Source organism: Capra hircus, chromosome 22, assembly GCF_001704415.2.
Source record: "Capra hircus breed San Clemente chromosome 22, ASM170441v1, whole genome shotgun sequence".
NCBI classification, from domain to species: Eukaryota; Metazoa; Chordata; class Mammalia; order Artiodactyla; family Bovidae; genus Capra; species Capra hircus.
Genome location: NC_030829.1, coordinates 104,859 through 122,665, shown reverse-complemented (window position 1 = coordinate 122,665; position 17,807 = coordinate 104,859). Strand labels below are relative to the sequence as shown.

The window sequence follows — 17,807 nt, the reverse complement described above, 5'->3', positions numbered from 1 at the left end:
GGGTTGCGGGGGGAAGAGCAGAGTCCAACTCCCCGCACCTCCTGGTCCCACACAGCCCGGCTCCTGCGCCCGGAGCCGGGGCCTCCACCGCCCACAGCAGGTCGGTGCCGATGGTGCGCGGCCCCGACAGGCCGAGGGGCTTGCCCCCCTGCGCCAGCCCGCGGGTGGTCTCGCCCTGGTGGAAGCCTCGCGAGGTTTGTGTTTACCCGGCCCGTTCCGCTCCGCCCCGCCCCGCCCCCACGTCCAAGATGGTGGCCCTCCAGAGCGGTCGCGGGCTCAGGCCTCTGGTGAGTGGGCGGTGCGGGCTGGACGGCCGGGTGGAAGTGAGGGCGCCTCTCTGGGTCTCACCCCTCACTGTCCCTACAGATGCTGTCCTGGAGCCGGGATCTGCCGTGCATCTGGCGCGCCCTGCATACCTCCGCGGTCTGCTCCAAGGTGAGCGCAGCATGGGGAACTCGCGACCTGGGGGTCTGGCACCTGGGGTTGGGGACATGACCTGGGGCTCGCCCTTGGTCAGTGGCCGCGGAAAGTCATGGCCTCGTTTCTTTTCAGAACCGGGCGGCCCGAGTCCGAGTGGACAAGGGGAACAAGCCAGTGACCTACGAGGAAGCGCATGCGCCTCACTACATCGCCCACCGCAAGGGCTGGCTGTCACTGCACACAGGTGAGGGGACGGTGCGGGACAGAAGACGTGCTGTGTCGTGACTGTCACATAAAACACGAATTGAACACTTGTCAGAGATTTTATTTAACTCAGTAATAAATGGGTGGATCAGAAATCAGTTAAACAAAGTAAAGGAGAATTAATAGAGATGAGAGGTATGTGATACAGAATGTCCAAATGTATTGAAGGGATGCAAAATTGATTTTTTCCTTGGGGGGCGGCGGTAAGGACTTTCTTGAACTTACACAGAAATTACTTGCATGCCTAAAGATAATTGTTTTGCATTGCTGTCGGTTATTTGGGTCTTCCTGCATGGTTCAGCAGTGAAGAATCTGTCTGCAGTGCAGGAAATCTGGAGACACTGGTTTGATCCCTGGGATGGGATGGCAACCCACTCCATTAATCTTGCTCTGAAAATCCCATGGACAGAGGAGCCTGGCCGGTGACACAGTTCATGGGGTTGCAAAGAAAGTCAGACATGACTAAATGACTAAAACAATAAAACTCGACTATAATTTAGAGATATGAAATAGCACAGAGGCAGTGAAAAAAGTGAAACCCTGTAGAATTTGAACAACTCAGGAAACTGTTCTAAATATTGCAGTCTTCCCCCAGAGCACAAATCTACATACAGTTGACACCATTATTTGCAGATTTCATGTTTGTGAATTTGCCTGCTCGAGGTGCTTTTTGATTTCGAACTTGTGTAACACTAGGCGGTAGCTTGCAGCAAGTAGCAGTAAGTGGTAGCTGATAACAGGGCCTTAGTTTCCCAGACAGGGAGTCCTAACCACTGTACCACAGGACCCAGCAATTAGGGCCACGTTCCCTAGTCTTGCCTGCCCAGTCAAGAACAAATTCAGGTGAGGAGGCAGAAGATAAAGAATAAAGTAGAAAGTTTATTGAAAGGAAAAATACATGCAGAAAGCTGCATAGACAAGCTCAGAGAGAGCTGCCCCTTTAGGAAGTTTAAGTCCTTTGTAAAGGGGCAGTTTTCCAAGTCTGTGTCTTCCCTCAGGCCAGTCACCTTGCTTTGTTCCCTTTCGTTAATTTGTCTCAGGACCCTCCTCTAGGGTGCCCATGCACACCCTAGCCAAGATGGATCTTCAAGTGAAGGCTTCTGGGAGGAGCAAGACTCATTGTGGCTTGGAATTGTCCTCTGACTTTTGACCCCAAGAAGCCCTTTCGTGCATGTGTAGTGTTCCTCTTATCAGACGGGGTTTTTTTCCTTTCTCTGTCCTTGCCATGATTATTCCCTTGAGGTGTTAGCAGAGACAAAGACTGGCTATATGCCCTGTTTTTGTTGCCTGTAAGTCCCTTAACTGAAGCCCACCTGTCTCTTATCTCAGGAAATGCAAGCAGAAGAGTGGCTGTTCATAAATGTCCGACCTGAATTCCATCTATCTCCTACCTCACTTTGACATTCATCCTCATATGTGGGTGGAGCAACAACTCTGCGTGTGCCTTCCTAGCCAAGGTTGAAGAAGGCTCTCTGCCTTCTTGTTTCAGCTTTCATGCTGTAAACGAGTCCTCTTTTTGAGATCTGTTAGAAGACAATGGCAACCCACTCCAGTACTGTTGCCTGGAAAATCCCATGGATGGAGGAGCCTGGTAGGCTGCAGTCCATGGGAGGCGAAGAGTCTGACACGACTGAGCGACTTCACTTTCAGTTTTCACTTTCATGCATTGGAGAAGGAAATGGCAACCCATTCCAGTGTTCTTGCCTGGAGAATCCCAGGGATGGAGGAGCCTGGTGGGCTGCCATCTGTGGGGTCACACAGAGTTGGACACGACTAAGCAACTTAGCCACAGTGCCATGTTTTCAAGTTATGTGCTTGTTGTTGTTGATTCCCCTGACATGCTCTTGTTACCAGCAAAATCTTGCTTTTCTCTGCCCACTGATGCCCCGCCCCAAAAAATACAGGCAGAGTTTTGAGGGAATAGAAAGATGGCTTTAATCTTTAGCCAGCTGAGGGGAGAACACAGCAGGCTAGTGTCTAAAGAGCTGTGCCCCACTCCTAGGAGAATCGAGACTTTATATAGCCTGGGTCTTATGGTCTTAGGGTAAATGATAATGCTTAAAGTAATGAAGATTTTTAATTTTTCTTGAATTGTTTCAAAACAGTCATAGTTGGCATCAGATAACCTGGTAATTGGGTCTTGCAATCTGGTAGCCCAGTAATTGGGTCCATTTGTCTCTGGTTTATTGTACTGTGGCCTTCTGTCTGAAATGCAAAAAGCTACAAGGGTGGTCTGCAAAGGGAGTGCAGTGAAGGTAAGTAAGCACAGATCCAGGGTGTAATTAGCATAGAGTTATAGGGTAGTAGGTGCAGGATGTAACTCATGCAGAATTAGGGGCCAATAGGTACAGGATGTAGTTTATGTACGGTCAGGTTAGTTTTGGGAAAAGCAACCCTAGTTGCAGACTAAGATTAGGAATAGGTAAAGTAAAACTAGGTAAAAAACCAGTAAGACTAAAATTAGCTCTTTCAGGCCTGTTTATGTTCCTTCAGCCTGTTCAGTGTTCTCTTTATTTTCTTTATTCTCAGGAAAAGGAAAGGAAAATAAAGAGAAACTCATTCCTCTTTTTTCCTTTTCACTGCAGCAAATTCCCCAGTGTTAATTTATTTACTCCGTATCAGTGGAGGAAGGGAAATAAGTGTCATTCTTGTCTGGCTGAGGATAAAACCTCAGTTTTGCTCCACTTGAGAGTCACCAGCTGTCCAACCCAGGGGCTCACTTATGTCCTATTTCAAATCCCCTTTGAGAGACGTGAACCCCAAGAAATCTCTTTTGGGAAGAAGAGGGACTATGGTCTGTCTTCTGTAGCTTGTTGAGGCTGACAAGGGACTCGTCAACCCTACCTGGTTGGGGTCGTGGAGTTCTCGCTGTGTTTCATTATGTTTTATTAAGGGGCCCTCAGGTGAATTCTCTTGTTATTCCTCTAGGATCTCTTCTTAGGAGTGCTTAATTTCTGTGTCGTCATTACCTTGAGGTGAATCTTGTAATCTGGAGGAGGCAAAATTTGACAAGTAGTTTTTTGTTTTTCTTAAAGCAGAGGCCAAAGATCAGTGAAAGAATTACTGTAACTAGGAATCAAAGCAAGAATAAGAACCAAGCTACATTTGATAACAATTTTAAGTGCGGTCCAGATAATGGTCACTGCTTGGGTTATCCTGTCCAAAGGATTGGAGCCATTTGCACTCAGTTAGAACTGGAATCAAGATTGCTGGGAGAAATATCAATAATCTCAGATATGCAAATGATACCACCCTTAAGGCAGAAAGTGAAGAACTAAAGAGCCTCTTGATGAAAGTGAAAGAGGAGAGTGAAAAGGTTGGCTTAAAGCTCAACATTCAGAAAACTAAGATCATGGCATCTGGTCCCATCACTTCATGGCAAATAGATGGGGAAACTGTCTGACTTTATTTTTCTTGGCTCCAAAATCACTGCAGATGGTGATTGTAGCCATGAAATTAAAAGATGCTTATTCCTTGGAAGGAAAGTTATGACCAACCTAGACAGCATATTAAAAAGCAGAGATATTACTTTGTCAACAAAGCTCCCTCTCTCTAGTCAAGGCTGTGGTCATGTATGAATGTGAGAGTTGGACTATAAAGAAAGCTAAGCGCTGAAGAATTGATCGTTTTGAACCACAGTTGGAGAAGACTCTTGAGAATCCCTTGGACTGCAAGGATATCGAACCAGTCCATCCTAAAGGAGATCATGTCCCTGGGATGTTCATTGGAAGGACTGATGCTGAAGCTGAAACTCCAGTACTTTGGCCACTTGATGTGAAAAGCTGACTCATTTGAAAAGACCCTGATGTTGGGAAAGATTGAGGGCAGGAGGAGAAGGGGACGACAGAGGATGAGATGGTTAGATGGCATCACCGACTCAATAGGCATGGGTTTGGGTGGACTCCGGGAGTTGATGATGGACAGGGAGGCCTGGCATGCTGCGATTCATGGAGTCACAAAGAGTTGGACATGACTGAGTGACTGAACTGAACTGAGAACGTTAGTAAACAGAATAGAAATTATTTCTTTTTAGGAAAATACACCTGAATCCTAATCTAGACTTTACACTTCAAGGAGACTTGAAGCCAGGGTAGCCAGTTGTCTGGTTTTATCCAAGTAGGTTTTAACCTTTAATATGGCTATTGGTCACTGCACATGTGTTTTCTGTTTTTGTTAACATGTGATCTGAGGCAGTTTCATTGTCTAAACATAAAATAATTACAAGTAGAGACCTTTAAAATGTAACATTGTGTGACCAACTGCAAGCAGACATTGTTTTGAGAATGGCTAATGGCATCCTGGATGGCATCACCGACTAGATGGACATGAGTTTGGGTGAACTCCAGGAGTTGGTGATGAACAGGGAGGTCTGATGTGCTGCAGTTCGTGGGGTCGCCAAGAATTGGACACGACTGAGTGACTGAACTGAACTGAACTGAATGGCATCCCAGGTTGGATACAACTTAGGAAACTCAAGTTTTTAACAATATAAGGACTTGTCTGAAATCATACCCCCTGTGCCATCTAGTTATTTCCTTGAATGTCTGAACCATAGCTACTCTATTTTGACTTTTGATTGTAGTTTTCTCCATAATAGCCAAAGCAAATGTCAGTCTCAATGGTGCTAGTGTTTCTCTAGGTATGAGAAGATGAGCTAGGTATGAGCATATAGGTTTCTCAACAGGCAGGTCAGGTGGTCTGGTATTCCCATCTCTTTCAGAATTTTCCAAAGTTTATTGTGATCCACACAGTCAAAGACTTTGGCATAGTCAATAAAGCAGAAATGGATGTTTTTCTGGAACTCTCTTGCTTTCTCCATGATCCAGCGGATGTTGGCAATTTGATCTCTGGTTCCTCTGCCTTTTCTAAAACCAGCTTGAACATCAGGAAGTTCACGGTTCACGTACTGCTGAAGCCTGGCTTGGAGAATTTTGAGCATTACTTTACCAGCGTGTGAGATGAATGCAATTGTGCGGTACTTTGAGCATTCTTTGGCATTACCTTTCTTTGGGATTGGAATGAACACTGACCTTTTCCAGTCGTGCGGCCACTGCTGAGTTTTCCAAATTTGCTGGCATATTGAGTGCAGCACTTTCACAGCAGCATCTTTCAGGATTTGAAATAGCTCAACTGGAATTCCATCACCTCCACTAGCTTTGTTTGTAGTGATGCTTTCTAGGGCCCACTTGACTTCACATTCCAGGATGTCTGGCTCTAGATGAGTGATCACACCATCGTGATTATCTGGGTCATGAAGATCTTTTTTGTACAGTTCTTCTGTGTATTCTTGCCACCTCTTCTTAATATCTTCTGCTTCTGTTAGATCCGTACCATTTCTGTCCTTTATCAAGCCCTTCTTTGGATGAAATGTTCCCTTGATATCTCCAATTTTCTTGAAGAGATCTCTAGTCTTTCCCATTCTCTTGTTTTCCTCTATTTCTTTGCATTGATCGCTGAGGAAGGCCTTCTTATCTCTTCTTGCTATTCTTTGGAACTCTGCATTCAGATGCTTATATCTTTCCTTTTCTCCTTTGCTTTTTGCTTCTCTTCATTTCACAGCTATTTGTAAGGCCTCCTCAGAGAGCCATTTTACTTTTTTGTATTTCTTTTTCTTCTGGATGGTCTTGTTCCCTGTCTCCTGTACAATGTCATGAACCTCATTCCATAGTTCATCAGGCACTCTGTCTATCAGATCTACTCCCTTAAATCTATTTCTCACTTCCACTGTATAATTGTTAGGGATTTGATTTAGGTCATAGCTGAATGGTCTAGTGATTTTCCCTGCTTTGTTCAATTTAAGTCTGAATTTGGCAATAAGGACTTCATGATCTGAGCCACAGTCAGCTCCCGGTCTTGTTATCTATAGGTCGACAATAACTTAGAATTTTTCCTAGGGGACTCTGTGATGGAACCTTAGAAGAAGTGCTTCGTATTCTAGCTTGAACAGTTAGAACTGGATGTTTGCATGCTCATAACAGTATAAACCAAACTGCAGGAGCAGGAAGTCACTAAAAACAAAGAATGGCAAAGACATGCCCAGAAATCAAAAACAAGGGAGCAGAAAAATGCCCCAAAAGGATGGCATGAAGATGTCCAAAAATCAAAAAGCCAAATGGCAAGAATGCCTCAAGTGTGATTTCCAAGTCCTGCTAAACCTGTGACATTTGTCCAAAGTGACACCTTGTGAAAGCAGCATCTCTTCATAGAATATTCTAAACTGGGACTAAAGCTATTCCCCAAACAGGAAACATCAACCGTCTCTAGGGGGCTTACCAAACATAGCAGTTTGGGACATACCAAACTCCCTCTTTTATTCTCCATGAATTAATGTCTTCTCAGAGTAGAAATCTGTGCCCGAGAGGGCAGTGGAAGAGAAGGCGTCCTCAAGGCAGAAATAAAGCTTCTGCAGCTGTAGGGCATCTTCTCCCCTGTTCTCCACCATAGCCTTGGAATTCTGCAGCCACGTTGGCCAGTTGGGTGTGTTTGGGGTACAGCCCTACAACAGGGAGTCCCAGGCCATCTTGCCTCAGAGAAAACCCCCAATGAGCCATTCTTCCTGAAAGAGCCTGGTGTGGAGAGAGATCCTTAAACTTCCAATCAAGCCAAGGGGCCCTGTAGGGTCACCTGCCCCCAAGCAGATTCTGCATGAGCTCCCATTTATTGCTGCCAAAATCTTGGCTTTCTCTGCCCACCCATGCCAAATAAAAATTATGGAGACAGAGTTTAGAGGAAGAAGTCAGCTGAGGGGAGAACACAACATGCTAGTGCCTCAGGAACTGTGAACCAAGAGACTTCATTTTGTGTGTGTGTGTTTGTTTCTTTAGACTTTATATAGCCTGGGTCTCCTGGTCTTAGGGTAAATGATAAGGCTCAAAGTAATGAAGGTCTTGCATTCTTGTTGTTTCAAAACAGTCATAGCAGGCATCAGGTAACCCAGTAATTGGGTTCATTTGTCTCTGGTTTATTAAATGTGGCCTTCTTTCTGAAATGAAAAAGCTACAAGGAGTGGTCTACAAAGAGAGTGTGATCAGAGTATGCACTAGGTACTGGATGTAATTAGCAAAGAGTTAAAGGGTAATAGGCTTCCCTAGTGGCTCAGATGGTAAAGTTTCTGCCCGCAATGCGGGAGACCTGGATTCGATCCTTGGGTCGGGAAGATCCCCTGGAGAAGGAAATGGCAACTCACTCCAGTACTCTTGCCTAGAAAGTTCCATGGATGGAGGAGCTATGGTCCATGGGGTCACAAAGAGTTGGACATGACTGAGCAACTTGACTTAGGAAAGAGTAATAGGTTCTGGATGTAACTCATGCAGTTAGGGGCCGATAGGTGCAGGATGTAATTTACACAGTGTCAGATTAGTTTGGGGAAAAGTAGACCTAGATACTTGCCGGGAGAAATATCAAAAACCTCAGATATGCAGATGACACCACCCTTATGGCAGAAAGTGAAGAGGAACTCAAAAGCCTCTTGATGAAAGTGAAAGAGGAGAGTGAAAAAGTTGGCTTAAAGCTCAACATTCAGAAAACGAAGATCATGGCATCTGGTCCCATCACTTCATGGCAAATAGATGGGTAAACGGTGGAAACAGTGTCAGACTTTATTTTTTGGGGCTCCAAAATCATGGCAGATGGTGATTGAAGCCATGAAATTAAAAGATGCTTCCTCCTTGGAAGGAAAGTTAATGACCAAGCTAGATAGCATATTGAAAAGCAGAGACATTACTTTGCCAACAAAGGTCCATCTAGTCAAGGCTATGGTTTTTCCTGTGGTCATGTATGGATGTGAGTGTTGGACTGTGAAGAAAGCTGAGCGCTGAAGGATTGATGCTTTTGAACTGTGGTGTTGGAGAAGACTCTTGAGAGTCCCTTGGACTGCAAGGAGATCCAACCAGTCCGTTCTAAAGGAGATCAATCCTGGGTGTTCTTTGGAAGGAATGATGCTAAAGCTGAAACTCCAGTACTTTGGCCACCTCATGTGAAGAGTTGACTCATTGGAAAAGACTCTGATGCTGGGAGAGATTGGGGGCAGGAAGAGAATGGGACGACAGAGGATGAGATGGCTGAATGGCCTCACGAACTCGATGGACGTGAGTTTGAGTGAACTCTGGGAGTCGGTGATGGACAGGGAGGCCTGGTGTGCCGCAGTTCACGGGGTCACAAAGAGTCGGACATGACTGAGCGACTGAACTGAACTGAAACCTAGATGCAGACTACAGATTAGGAATTAATTAAAATTAGGAGTGATTATCTCTTTCAGGCCTGTTCATGTTTGACATCCAGCTTGTTTACTGTTCTCATTATTTCCTTTGTACTCAGGAAAGGGAAAGAAAAAAGAGAAACTCATTGCTTTTTTTTTCCTTTTCACTGCAACACCATCTAGTGTTCCTAAGCACAAGAAGACTGTTGTGCCTTACAGGGCAGGATTGTTAGAAAAGCTTCCTTCTGGCATGTGTTACAGAGCTGTTGGGAGAGAGTTCAGTGTTAATCAGCCATTTGTAGGTGTATTTAACAGAGAAATAAAATAAGGCTTAATATCAATCTTTTGATAAAAATATTGTAACCAGAGACTTGCAGAATTTCCACCAGGAGCAGTGGTTTAGTTCAGTATTTACTAATTTGTCATTCATTTTGATTATATAGAACATAACTCTTAACTTTACAAAGCATAACTACTGTGAATTAATGAGAATCAACAATATTTTGTTCATTATAAGGGTTCTCAACTTGAATGTTTGAGATACATCTGTCTAGATAACTTACTTAAAGTATGGATTTCTATCCCAAACCCTTTTCAAGTTCTTGTTCTGAGGTCTAGGGAGTGGGTGTGGAGACTCATAACAAATATTGTAAGAGGTGCAAAGGTTTATGGTCTACAGTGAGAATTTGCTTGTTGAGGTCATGGCTCTAGCTAGTGAGAGAGCTCACATCTCAGAAGTAGCTGATGACTTCATCTCTCTGGCCCATAGAATGATCAGTGCTTCTGTATGGCAGTGAGGAGAGAGTGGGAAAGGGGTACTCTGTGTGTACATAAAGAAATCATCTCAGTTTTGTGCGCTTCTCTTTTGTGAGACAAGATAATGATAATACATACTTCATAGGATTTGTTTGGGGATTATTGAAATAATGTTCTTGAAGCTTCAGAGTATTATTCTTTTTCCACTGTAGAAGAAAAGAGAAGAGGCTAAGGTGGGGAATTGAATGCTCAGTGCTTTTGGATGTTGCCTCTGGAGTTTTGGCCAACTCATCTTGGTACCCTTCTCTCTTTAGGTAACCTGGATGGGGAGGACCATGCTGCTGAGCGAACAGTGGAAGATGTTTTCCTTCGCAAATTTATGCTGGGCACCTTCCCAGGCTGCCTGGCTGACCAGCTTATTCTAAAGCGCTGGGCTAACCAGGTGGAGATCTGTGCCCTGGTCCTGAGGCAGCTACCTCCACACAAGTTCTACTTCCTTGTGGGCTACAGTGAGACCCTGCTGTCCCACTTTTACAAGTGTCCTGTTCGTCTGCACCTCCAAACTGTTCCCTCAAAGGTTGTGTATAAGTATATCTAGGACATACATCAAGCTTTTTACATCAAGTTGTAGCCTGCGAAGGTCAGAAACTTGTGAAAATGGACTGAGGTAAAAATAGGGGAAATACATCCCCTCAGATTTCTGACACTTTGTCTTCAGAGTTGCTCTTGAATAAATAGACTCTACATGTTGTCTTACTTCTTGGTCTGTCTAGAGAACTAGAATAGGGTCTTTGAGGATGCTCCAGGCTTCCTAAGAAGGCTGCCAGTTACCTGAGGTTTAGGTAATAGCTATGGTTCAGTGCATATCCTGTGCCAATCACTGTGTCAGGAACTTTACCTGAAGTTCTTTCTCTTAAAATGGAAAGATCCATTTTTGGAGATTATAAAGCAGTTATTTTTTAAAAAACCTTTTTCAATTTAAGTCTGAATTTTGTAATAAGGAGTTCACAATCTGAGCCACAATCAGCTCTTGGTTGTGTTTTTGCTGACTGTATAGAGCTTCTCCATCAGCTGCAAAGAATATAATCAGCCTGATTTTAGAATTGACCATTTGGTGATGTCCATGTGTAGTCATCTCTTGTGTTGTTGGGAAATTGTGTTTGCTATGACCAGTGCATTCTCTTGGCAAAACTTTGTTAGCCTTTGCCCTGCTTCATTTTGTACTCCAAAGCTAAACTTGCCTGTTTAGCCAGGTATCTCTTGACTTCCTGCTTTCGCATTCCACTTCCCTATGACATAAGGACATCCTTTTTTTGGTTAGTTTTTTGGTTAGTTCTAGAAGGTCATGTAGGTCTTCAAAGAACTGGGCAACTTCAGCTCCTTTGGCATCAGTGGTTGGGTCATAGACCTGGAGTGGTTTGCCCTGGAAATGAACCAAGATCATTCCGTTGTTTTGGGGATTGCACCGAAGTACTGCCTTTTGGACTCTTGTTGACTGTGAGAGCTACTTCATTTCTTCTAAGGGATTCTTGCCCACAATAGTAGATACAATGGTCATTTGAATTAAATTCTCCCATTCCCATCCTTTTTAGTTCACTAATTACTAAGATGTTGATGTTCACTCTTGCCATCTCCTACTTGATCAGCTTAACTTGATTCATGGATCTAACATTCCAGGTTCCTATGCAATATTGTTTACAACATTAGACTTTGACCACCAGACACATCCACCGCTGAGCATTGTTTCTGCTTTGGTCTAGCAGCTTCATTCTTTCTGGAGCTATTTGTATGGTCTTTCCCAGTAGCACACTGGAAACCATCCATCCTGGAGAGCTCATCTTCTTGTTTCATTTCTTTTTGTCTTTTCATACTGCTCATGGGGTTCTCATGACAAGAATAATGGAGTGGTGTGCCATTTTCTCTTCCCATGGACCTTGTTTTTCAGAACTCTGCACTATGACCTGTCTTTCTTAGGTGGCTCTGCAAGATATGGCTGATAGCTTCATTAAGTTTTGCAAGCCTCATGATGACAAGGCTGATTTGTCATATATGTGTTACTATGTTAGGTATGTTACTTCTCTACCCAATCTGTTGAGAGTGTTTTTTTTTTTTTTTCCTTTAGTCTTGAAATCTCTGCAGACAGTGACTACAGCCACAAAATTGTAAGGTGCTTGCCCCTTGGAAGAAAAGCTATGACAAACCTAGACAGTGTATGAAAAAGCTGAGACATTGCTGCTGACAAATATTCGTATACGCCAAGCTATGTTTTTTTCAGTAGCCATATATGGATGTGAGAGTTGGACCATAAAGAAGGTTGAGCACTAGTGCCTTTGAATTATGGTGCTGGAGAAGACTTGAGAGTTCCTTGAACTGCAAGGAGATGAAACCAATCAATCTTAAAGAAAATCAACCCTGAATATTCATTAGAAGGACTGATGCTGAAGCTTCAGTTTGGCCACCTGATGGGAATAGCCAACTCATTGGAAGAGACCCTGATGGCTGGGAAGGATTGAGGGCAAGAGGAGAAGGGGGCGATAGAGGATGAGTTGGTTGGATGGCATCACTGACTCATCGAACAAGCTCTGGGAGATGGGCAAGGACAGGGAAGCCTAGCATGCTGCAGTTCATGGGGTCACAAAGAGTTGGACATGACTGAGCAACTGAACAACCACAACTTCTTATCCACTCAATGTCGATGGACATCTAGGTTGCTTCCCAGTCCTGGCCATTGTAAATAGTGCTGCAGTGAACTTTGGGGTACATGTGTCTTTGTCAGTTCTGGTTTCCTCAGGGTATATGCCCAGTAGTAGGATTGCTGGGTTGTATGATAGTTTTATTCCTAGTTTTTTAAGGACTCTTCATGCTATTCTCCATAGTGGTTGTGTCAGTTTACATTCCCACCAACATTGTAAGAGGGTTCCCTTTTCTCCACACCCTCTCTAGCATGCATTTGTAGATTTTTTTTATTATGGCCATTTTGACTGGTGTGAGATGATACCTCATTTTGGTTTTGATTTGCATTTCTTTAATAATAAGCGATATTGAGCATCTTTTCATGTGTTTATTAGCCCTCTGTATATCTTCTCTGGAGAAATATCTTTTTTTATTTTTTATTTTTCCTGCTACTGCAGGAACTGCTTGTATATTTTTGAAGTTAATCTTTTGTCGGTTGTCTTATTTGCTGCTGTTCTCTCCCATTCTGAGAGTTGTCTTTCACCTTGTTTATAGTTTCCTTTGTTCTATAAAAGCTTTTAAGTTTAATTAGGTCCCATTTGTTTATTCTTATTTTTATTTCCATTACTCTAGGAGGAGAGTCATATAGGATCTTGGCTGTGATTTATATCAGTGTTTTGCCTCTGTTTTCCTCTTAAGAGTTTTATAGTTTCTGGTCTTAACATTTAGGTCTTTAATCCATTTTGAGTTTATTTTTATGTATAGTGTTAGGAAGTATTCTAACTTCATTCTTTTACATTTAGTTGACCAGTTTTCCCAGCACCACTTATTGAAAAGACTATCTTGTTTGCATGTATATCCTTCTTTGTAAAAAAATAAGGTGTTCATAGGTGGGTAGACTTTTCTCTGGGCTTTCTGTTTCGTTTCATTGATCTATATTTTTGATTACAGTTTCAATTTCCATGTGTATGCTTGGTCTGTTCATATTTTCTATTTCTTCCTGATTCAGTTTTGCAAGTTTTACTTTTCCAAGAATTTGTCAATTTCTTCCAAGTTGTCCATTTTATTGGCATATAGTTGCTCATAGTTGTGTCTTACGATCCTTTGTCTTTCTGTGTTGTCTTTTGTAACTTCTTTTTCATTTCTAGTTTTATTGATTTGAGTCTTTTTCCATTTTTCTCTTGATGAATCTTGCTAACGGTTTGTCAATGTTATCTTCTCAAAGACCCAGCTTTTATTTTTATTGATGTTTGCTATCTTTTGTTTCTTTTTCATTTATTTCTGCTGTGATCTTTATGATTTCTTCCCTTCTACTAACTTTGTTTTTTTTGTTGTTCTTCTTTTTCTAGTTGCTTTAGGTGTAAGGTTAGGTTGTTGATTTGATGTCTCTTGTTTCTTGAGGTAGGCTTTTGTTACAAACTTCCCCCTTAACACTGCTTTTACTACATCCCATTGGTGTTGGTTTGTCTTGTTTTCATTGTCATTTTCTGCTAAGCTTGTTTTGATTTCCTTTTATATTTCTTCAGTGTCCTATTGGTTATTCAGAAGTGCGTTGTTTAGCCTCCATGTTTCTTGTTATTTATAGTTTTTTATCCTGTTGTTGTTGTTCAGTCACCAAATTTTGTCTGACTCTGTCACCCTGTGGACTGCAGCATACCAGGCCTCCTGTCCTTCACTGTCTCCTGGAGTTTGCCCAAGTTTGTTTCCATTGAATTGGTCATGCCATTCAACTATCTCATCCCTTGTCATTCTCTTCTCCTTTTGCCTTAAATCTTTCTCAGCATCAGGGTCTTTTCCAGTGAGTCAAATTTTGCATCAGGTGGCCAAAGTTTTGAAGCTTCAGTTTCTGCATCAGTCCTTCCAGTGAACATTCCGGGTTAATTTCCTTTAGGATTGATTGAGCTCCTTGCTGTCCAGGGGACTCTCAGAGTGTTTTCCAGCACCACAGTTCAAAAACATCAATTCTTTGGCACTCTGCCTTTATGGTCCAACTCCCACATTCATAGATGACTACTGGAAAGATCATAGTTTTGAGTATATGCATGTTTGTTGACAAAGTGATGTCTTTCCTTTTTAATACACCATCTGTAGTTAATATCTAAGCTTTTAGCATTGTGATCAAAAAAGGTGCTTGAAATGATTTCATTTTAAAATTTTTCCAAGGATTGATTTGTGGTCCAGGATTTGATCTATTCTGGAGAATGTTCCATGTGCAATTAAGAAAAAAAGTGAAATCTATTGTTTTGAAAAGGCCCTGATGCTGGGGGGGTTGGGGGCAGGAGGAGGAGGGGATGACAGGATGAAATGGTTGGATGGCATCACCGACTCAACGGACATGGGTTTGAGTGGATTCTGGGAATTGGTGATGGACAGGGAGGCCTGGCATGCTGTGATTCAAGGGGTCGCAAAGAGTTGGACACGACTGAGTGACTGAACTGAACTGAACTGTTTTTGGATCAGATGTACTGAAGATATTAATTAGGTCCAGCTGGTCCAATGTATTGTTTAAAACTTGTGTTTCCTGTTAATTTTCTGTCAGGATGATCTATGCATCCATAAGTGGATGGATTAAAGTCCCCCACTATTACTGTGTTGCTGTCGATTTCCCTTTTAATAGTTATTCCCATTTGCCTTATACATCTTGAGGTGCTCCTTTGTTGGGTTCATGTATGTTAATAATTACATCTTGGATTGATCCCTTGATCATTATGTAGTGTCTTTGTCTCTTACAACCATCTTTATTTTAAAGTCTATTTTGCCTGATGCAAGCATCGCTACTTCTATTTTCTTTTGGTCTCCATTTGCATGGAATAGTGACTTCCCTGGTGGCTCAGATGGTAAAAACGTCTGCCTACAATGCAGGGGACCCGGGTTCAATCCCTAGGTTGGGAAGATCCTTTGGAGAAGGAAATGGCAACCCACTCCAGTATTCTTGCCTGGAGAATCCCATGGACAGAGGAGCCTGGTAGGCTACAGTGCATGGGGTCGTAAAGAGTGGGACACGACTGAGCGGCTTCACTTTCACCTTCACTTTGCATGGAATATCTTTTTTCACTCCCCACTTTCAGTCTGTATGTGTTCCTAGGTTTGAGGTGGGTCTCTTGTAGACAGAATATATAGGGGACTTATTTTGTATCCATTCAGTTAGTCTGTGTCTTTAGTTGGATCATTTAACCCATTTATGTTTAAGGTGATTCTTGATAAATATTCCTGTTACCATTTACCTTATTGTTTTGTGTTTGTTTTTATAATCATTTTTTTTGTATTTCCTGTCGAGAGATGTTCCTTTAGCATTTGTTGGAAGAGCTGGTTTGGTGGTGCAAAATTCTCTTAGCTTTTGCTTATCTGAAGCTTTTTTCTCTTTTGTATCTGAATGAGATCCTTGCTGGATAGAGTATTCTTGGTTGTAGTTTTTTCCCTTTCATCACTTTAAGTATATCCTGCCATTCCCTTCTGGCCTGCAGAGTTTCTGTTGAAAGCTCAGCTTTTAGCCTTATGAGAATTTCCTTGTGTGTAATTTTTGCTTTTCCCTTGCTGCTTTTAAGATTTTTTTCTCTGTGAATAATTTTTGTTAGTTTGATTAATATATCTTTTGGCATGTTTCTCCGGTTTATCCTCTGTGGGACTCTCTGGGCTTCCTGGACTTGGTGGCTATTTCCTTCTCCATTTTAGGGAAGTTTTCAACTGTTAGCTCCTCAAATATTTTCTCATGCCCTTTACTTTTGTGTCTTCTCTTGGAACTCCTGTGATTCTAATGTTGGGGTGCTTAACATTGTCCCATAGGTCTCTAAGGCTGCCCTCATTTCTTTTTCTTCCTTTTTTTTTTTTTTCTGCTCTGCTTCAGTTATTTCCACCATTCTGTCTTCCAGCTCACTTATCTGTAACTGCCTCAGTTACTGTACTGTTGGTTCCCTCCAGAGTGTTTTTAATTTCAGTTATTGTGTTGTTCGTTGCTAATTGACTATTCTGTATTTTTTCTAGATCCTTGTTAAACATTTCTTACCTCTTCTCAATCTGTTCCTCCAGTGTATTTATCCGTGTCTCTGTTTTGTTTTCAAGATTTTGGATCATCTTTACTATCATTCTGAATTCTTTTTCAGATAGATTCCCTATCTCCTCTTTTGTTTGGTCTGATGGGTTTTTACCATGGTCCTTTACCTGCTAGATATTTCTCTGTTTTATCATTTTGTTTAGTTTAGGGTCTCCTTTCTGAAGGTTTTAGAGGCATAGTTCCTCTTAGTTGTGGAGTCTGCTCCCTGTGGGTGTGGCTGCACCAGTGCCTTGTGAAGGTTTCCTGGTTGGGGGGATTTGTGCCTGTGTTCTGGTGGGTGGAGCTCCATCTCATCTTTCTGGAGGGCAATGCAGTGTGCAGTAGTGAGTTTGGGAGTGTCTGTGGGTTTGATGTGGTTTTGGGCCTCCTGTCTGTTAATATGCAGGGTTGCGTTCCTGCTGGAAGATTGGCATGTGGTGTCCTGCACTGGAGCTTGCTGACTCTTGGGTGGAACTAAGTCTCCGTGTAGTTATGGAGCTTTTTGGGCGGGATCTCGTCTATTAATATTGCATGGGTGTGGGAGATCTCTGATGTTCCAAAGTCCTGGAGTTGAGTCTCGGGTTTAGTTCCAACCTCTTACAGAAGCACCAAAACTTCTCAGGCCACACAGCACAGGAGACAAAACGCATAGGTTAATGGTGAAGCAACTCAACAGCCAATAACACCCAAAGAGATTAACAGAGTTATGTAGAGAACAGAAGGTGAAAAGGAGAAAAGGGAGAGTCAGAAGAGAGCAACCAAGCCAACTTTCAAATCCTTAAGTGAAAATGGATACTAAAACTTAGATTCTCAAAGATTAACGAAGAAAAAAAAATAACAAAAGATCATAAAGCAAAAATTAAAAACCGAGAAAAAATTAGTCCTTCAAAAGTCCAATATAAAAAAATATCAAACACAAAAGTAAAGTATGGAATTTATTTTTAAAATAAGTTTTTTTTTTTTTAAAGAAAGGTAAAAGGCTATAAAAATTAAAAAGTAATAAAGAACTGTATTAAGACAGTATAAGGGGGGAAAAAGGGGTTAAAAGAATAAAAAAATTTTAAAATAATATATTTATAGGAGGTAGATAGTATGTATATGGTGGTAGTGAGAGGAATGTTTGTGGGATTCCTCCCTTTTTCTGCTCCAGTTGCTTTGCCTTCTCAGAATGTTCTCCAGTCTATCTTGGAAGGTCTCTGGACTTGTGTGCAGTATGGAATCAGTTCAGTCTCAAGATCTTCCATTGTTCTGGCTTTTACTTGGCTCTGAAAGCCTACAGTTTCCCCTAAAGCACACAGTCTGAAGTTAACTGCAGGATTTTAATCTTGCACTTGCCACTTCTGGTGCGATTCCCCCTTCTTTGCTTTGCTCACACTGCTGCTTTGTTTTTTGGCCTGCCTCTGTTTGCAAGTGTCTCTTCAATGTCTGATCTACCCCTTGACATGAGGGGTTGAAAGGGGCCACTTA

The 17,807-nt window shown here is 42.3% G+C and overlaps 1 protein-coding gene across 1 annotated transcript; it reads left to right on the top strand.

Annotated features, from left to right (window-relative positions):
• MRPS24 (mitochondrial ribosomal protein S24) lies at positions 111-10,393 on the top strand. The gene is made up of 4 exons (XM_018067017.1): positions 111-287; positions 367-435; positions 553-664; positions 9,952-10,393. The coding sequence occupies exons 1-4, from the start codon at positions 111-113 to the stop codon at positions 10,233-10,235; spliced, it is 642 nt and encodes a 213-aa protein (XP_017922506.1). The 3' UTR covers positions 10,236-10,393.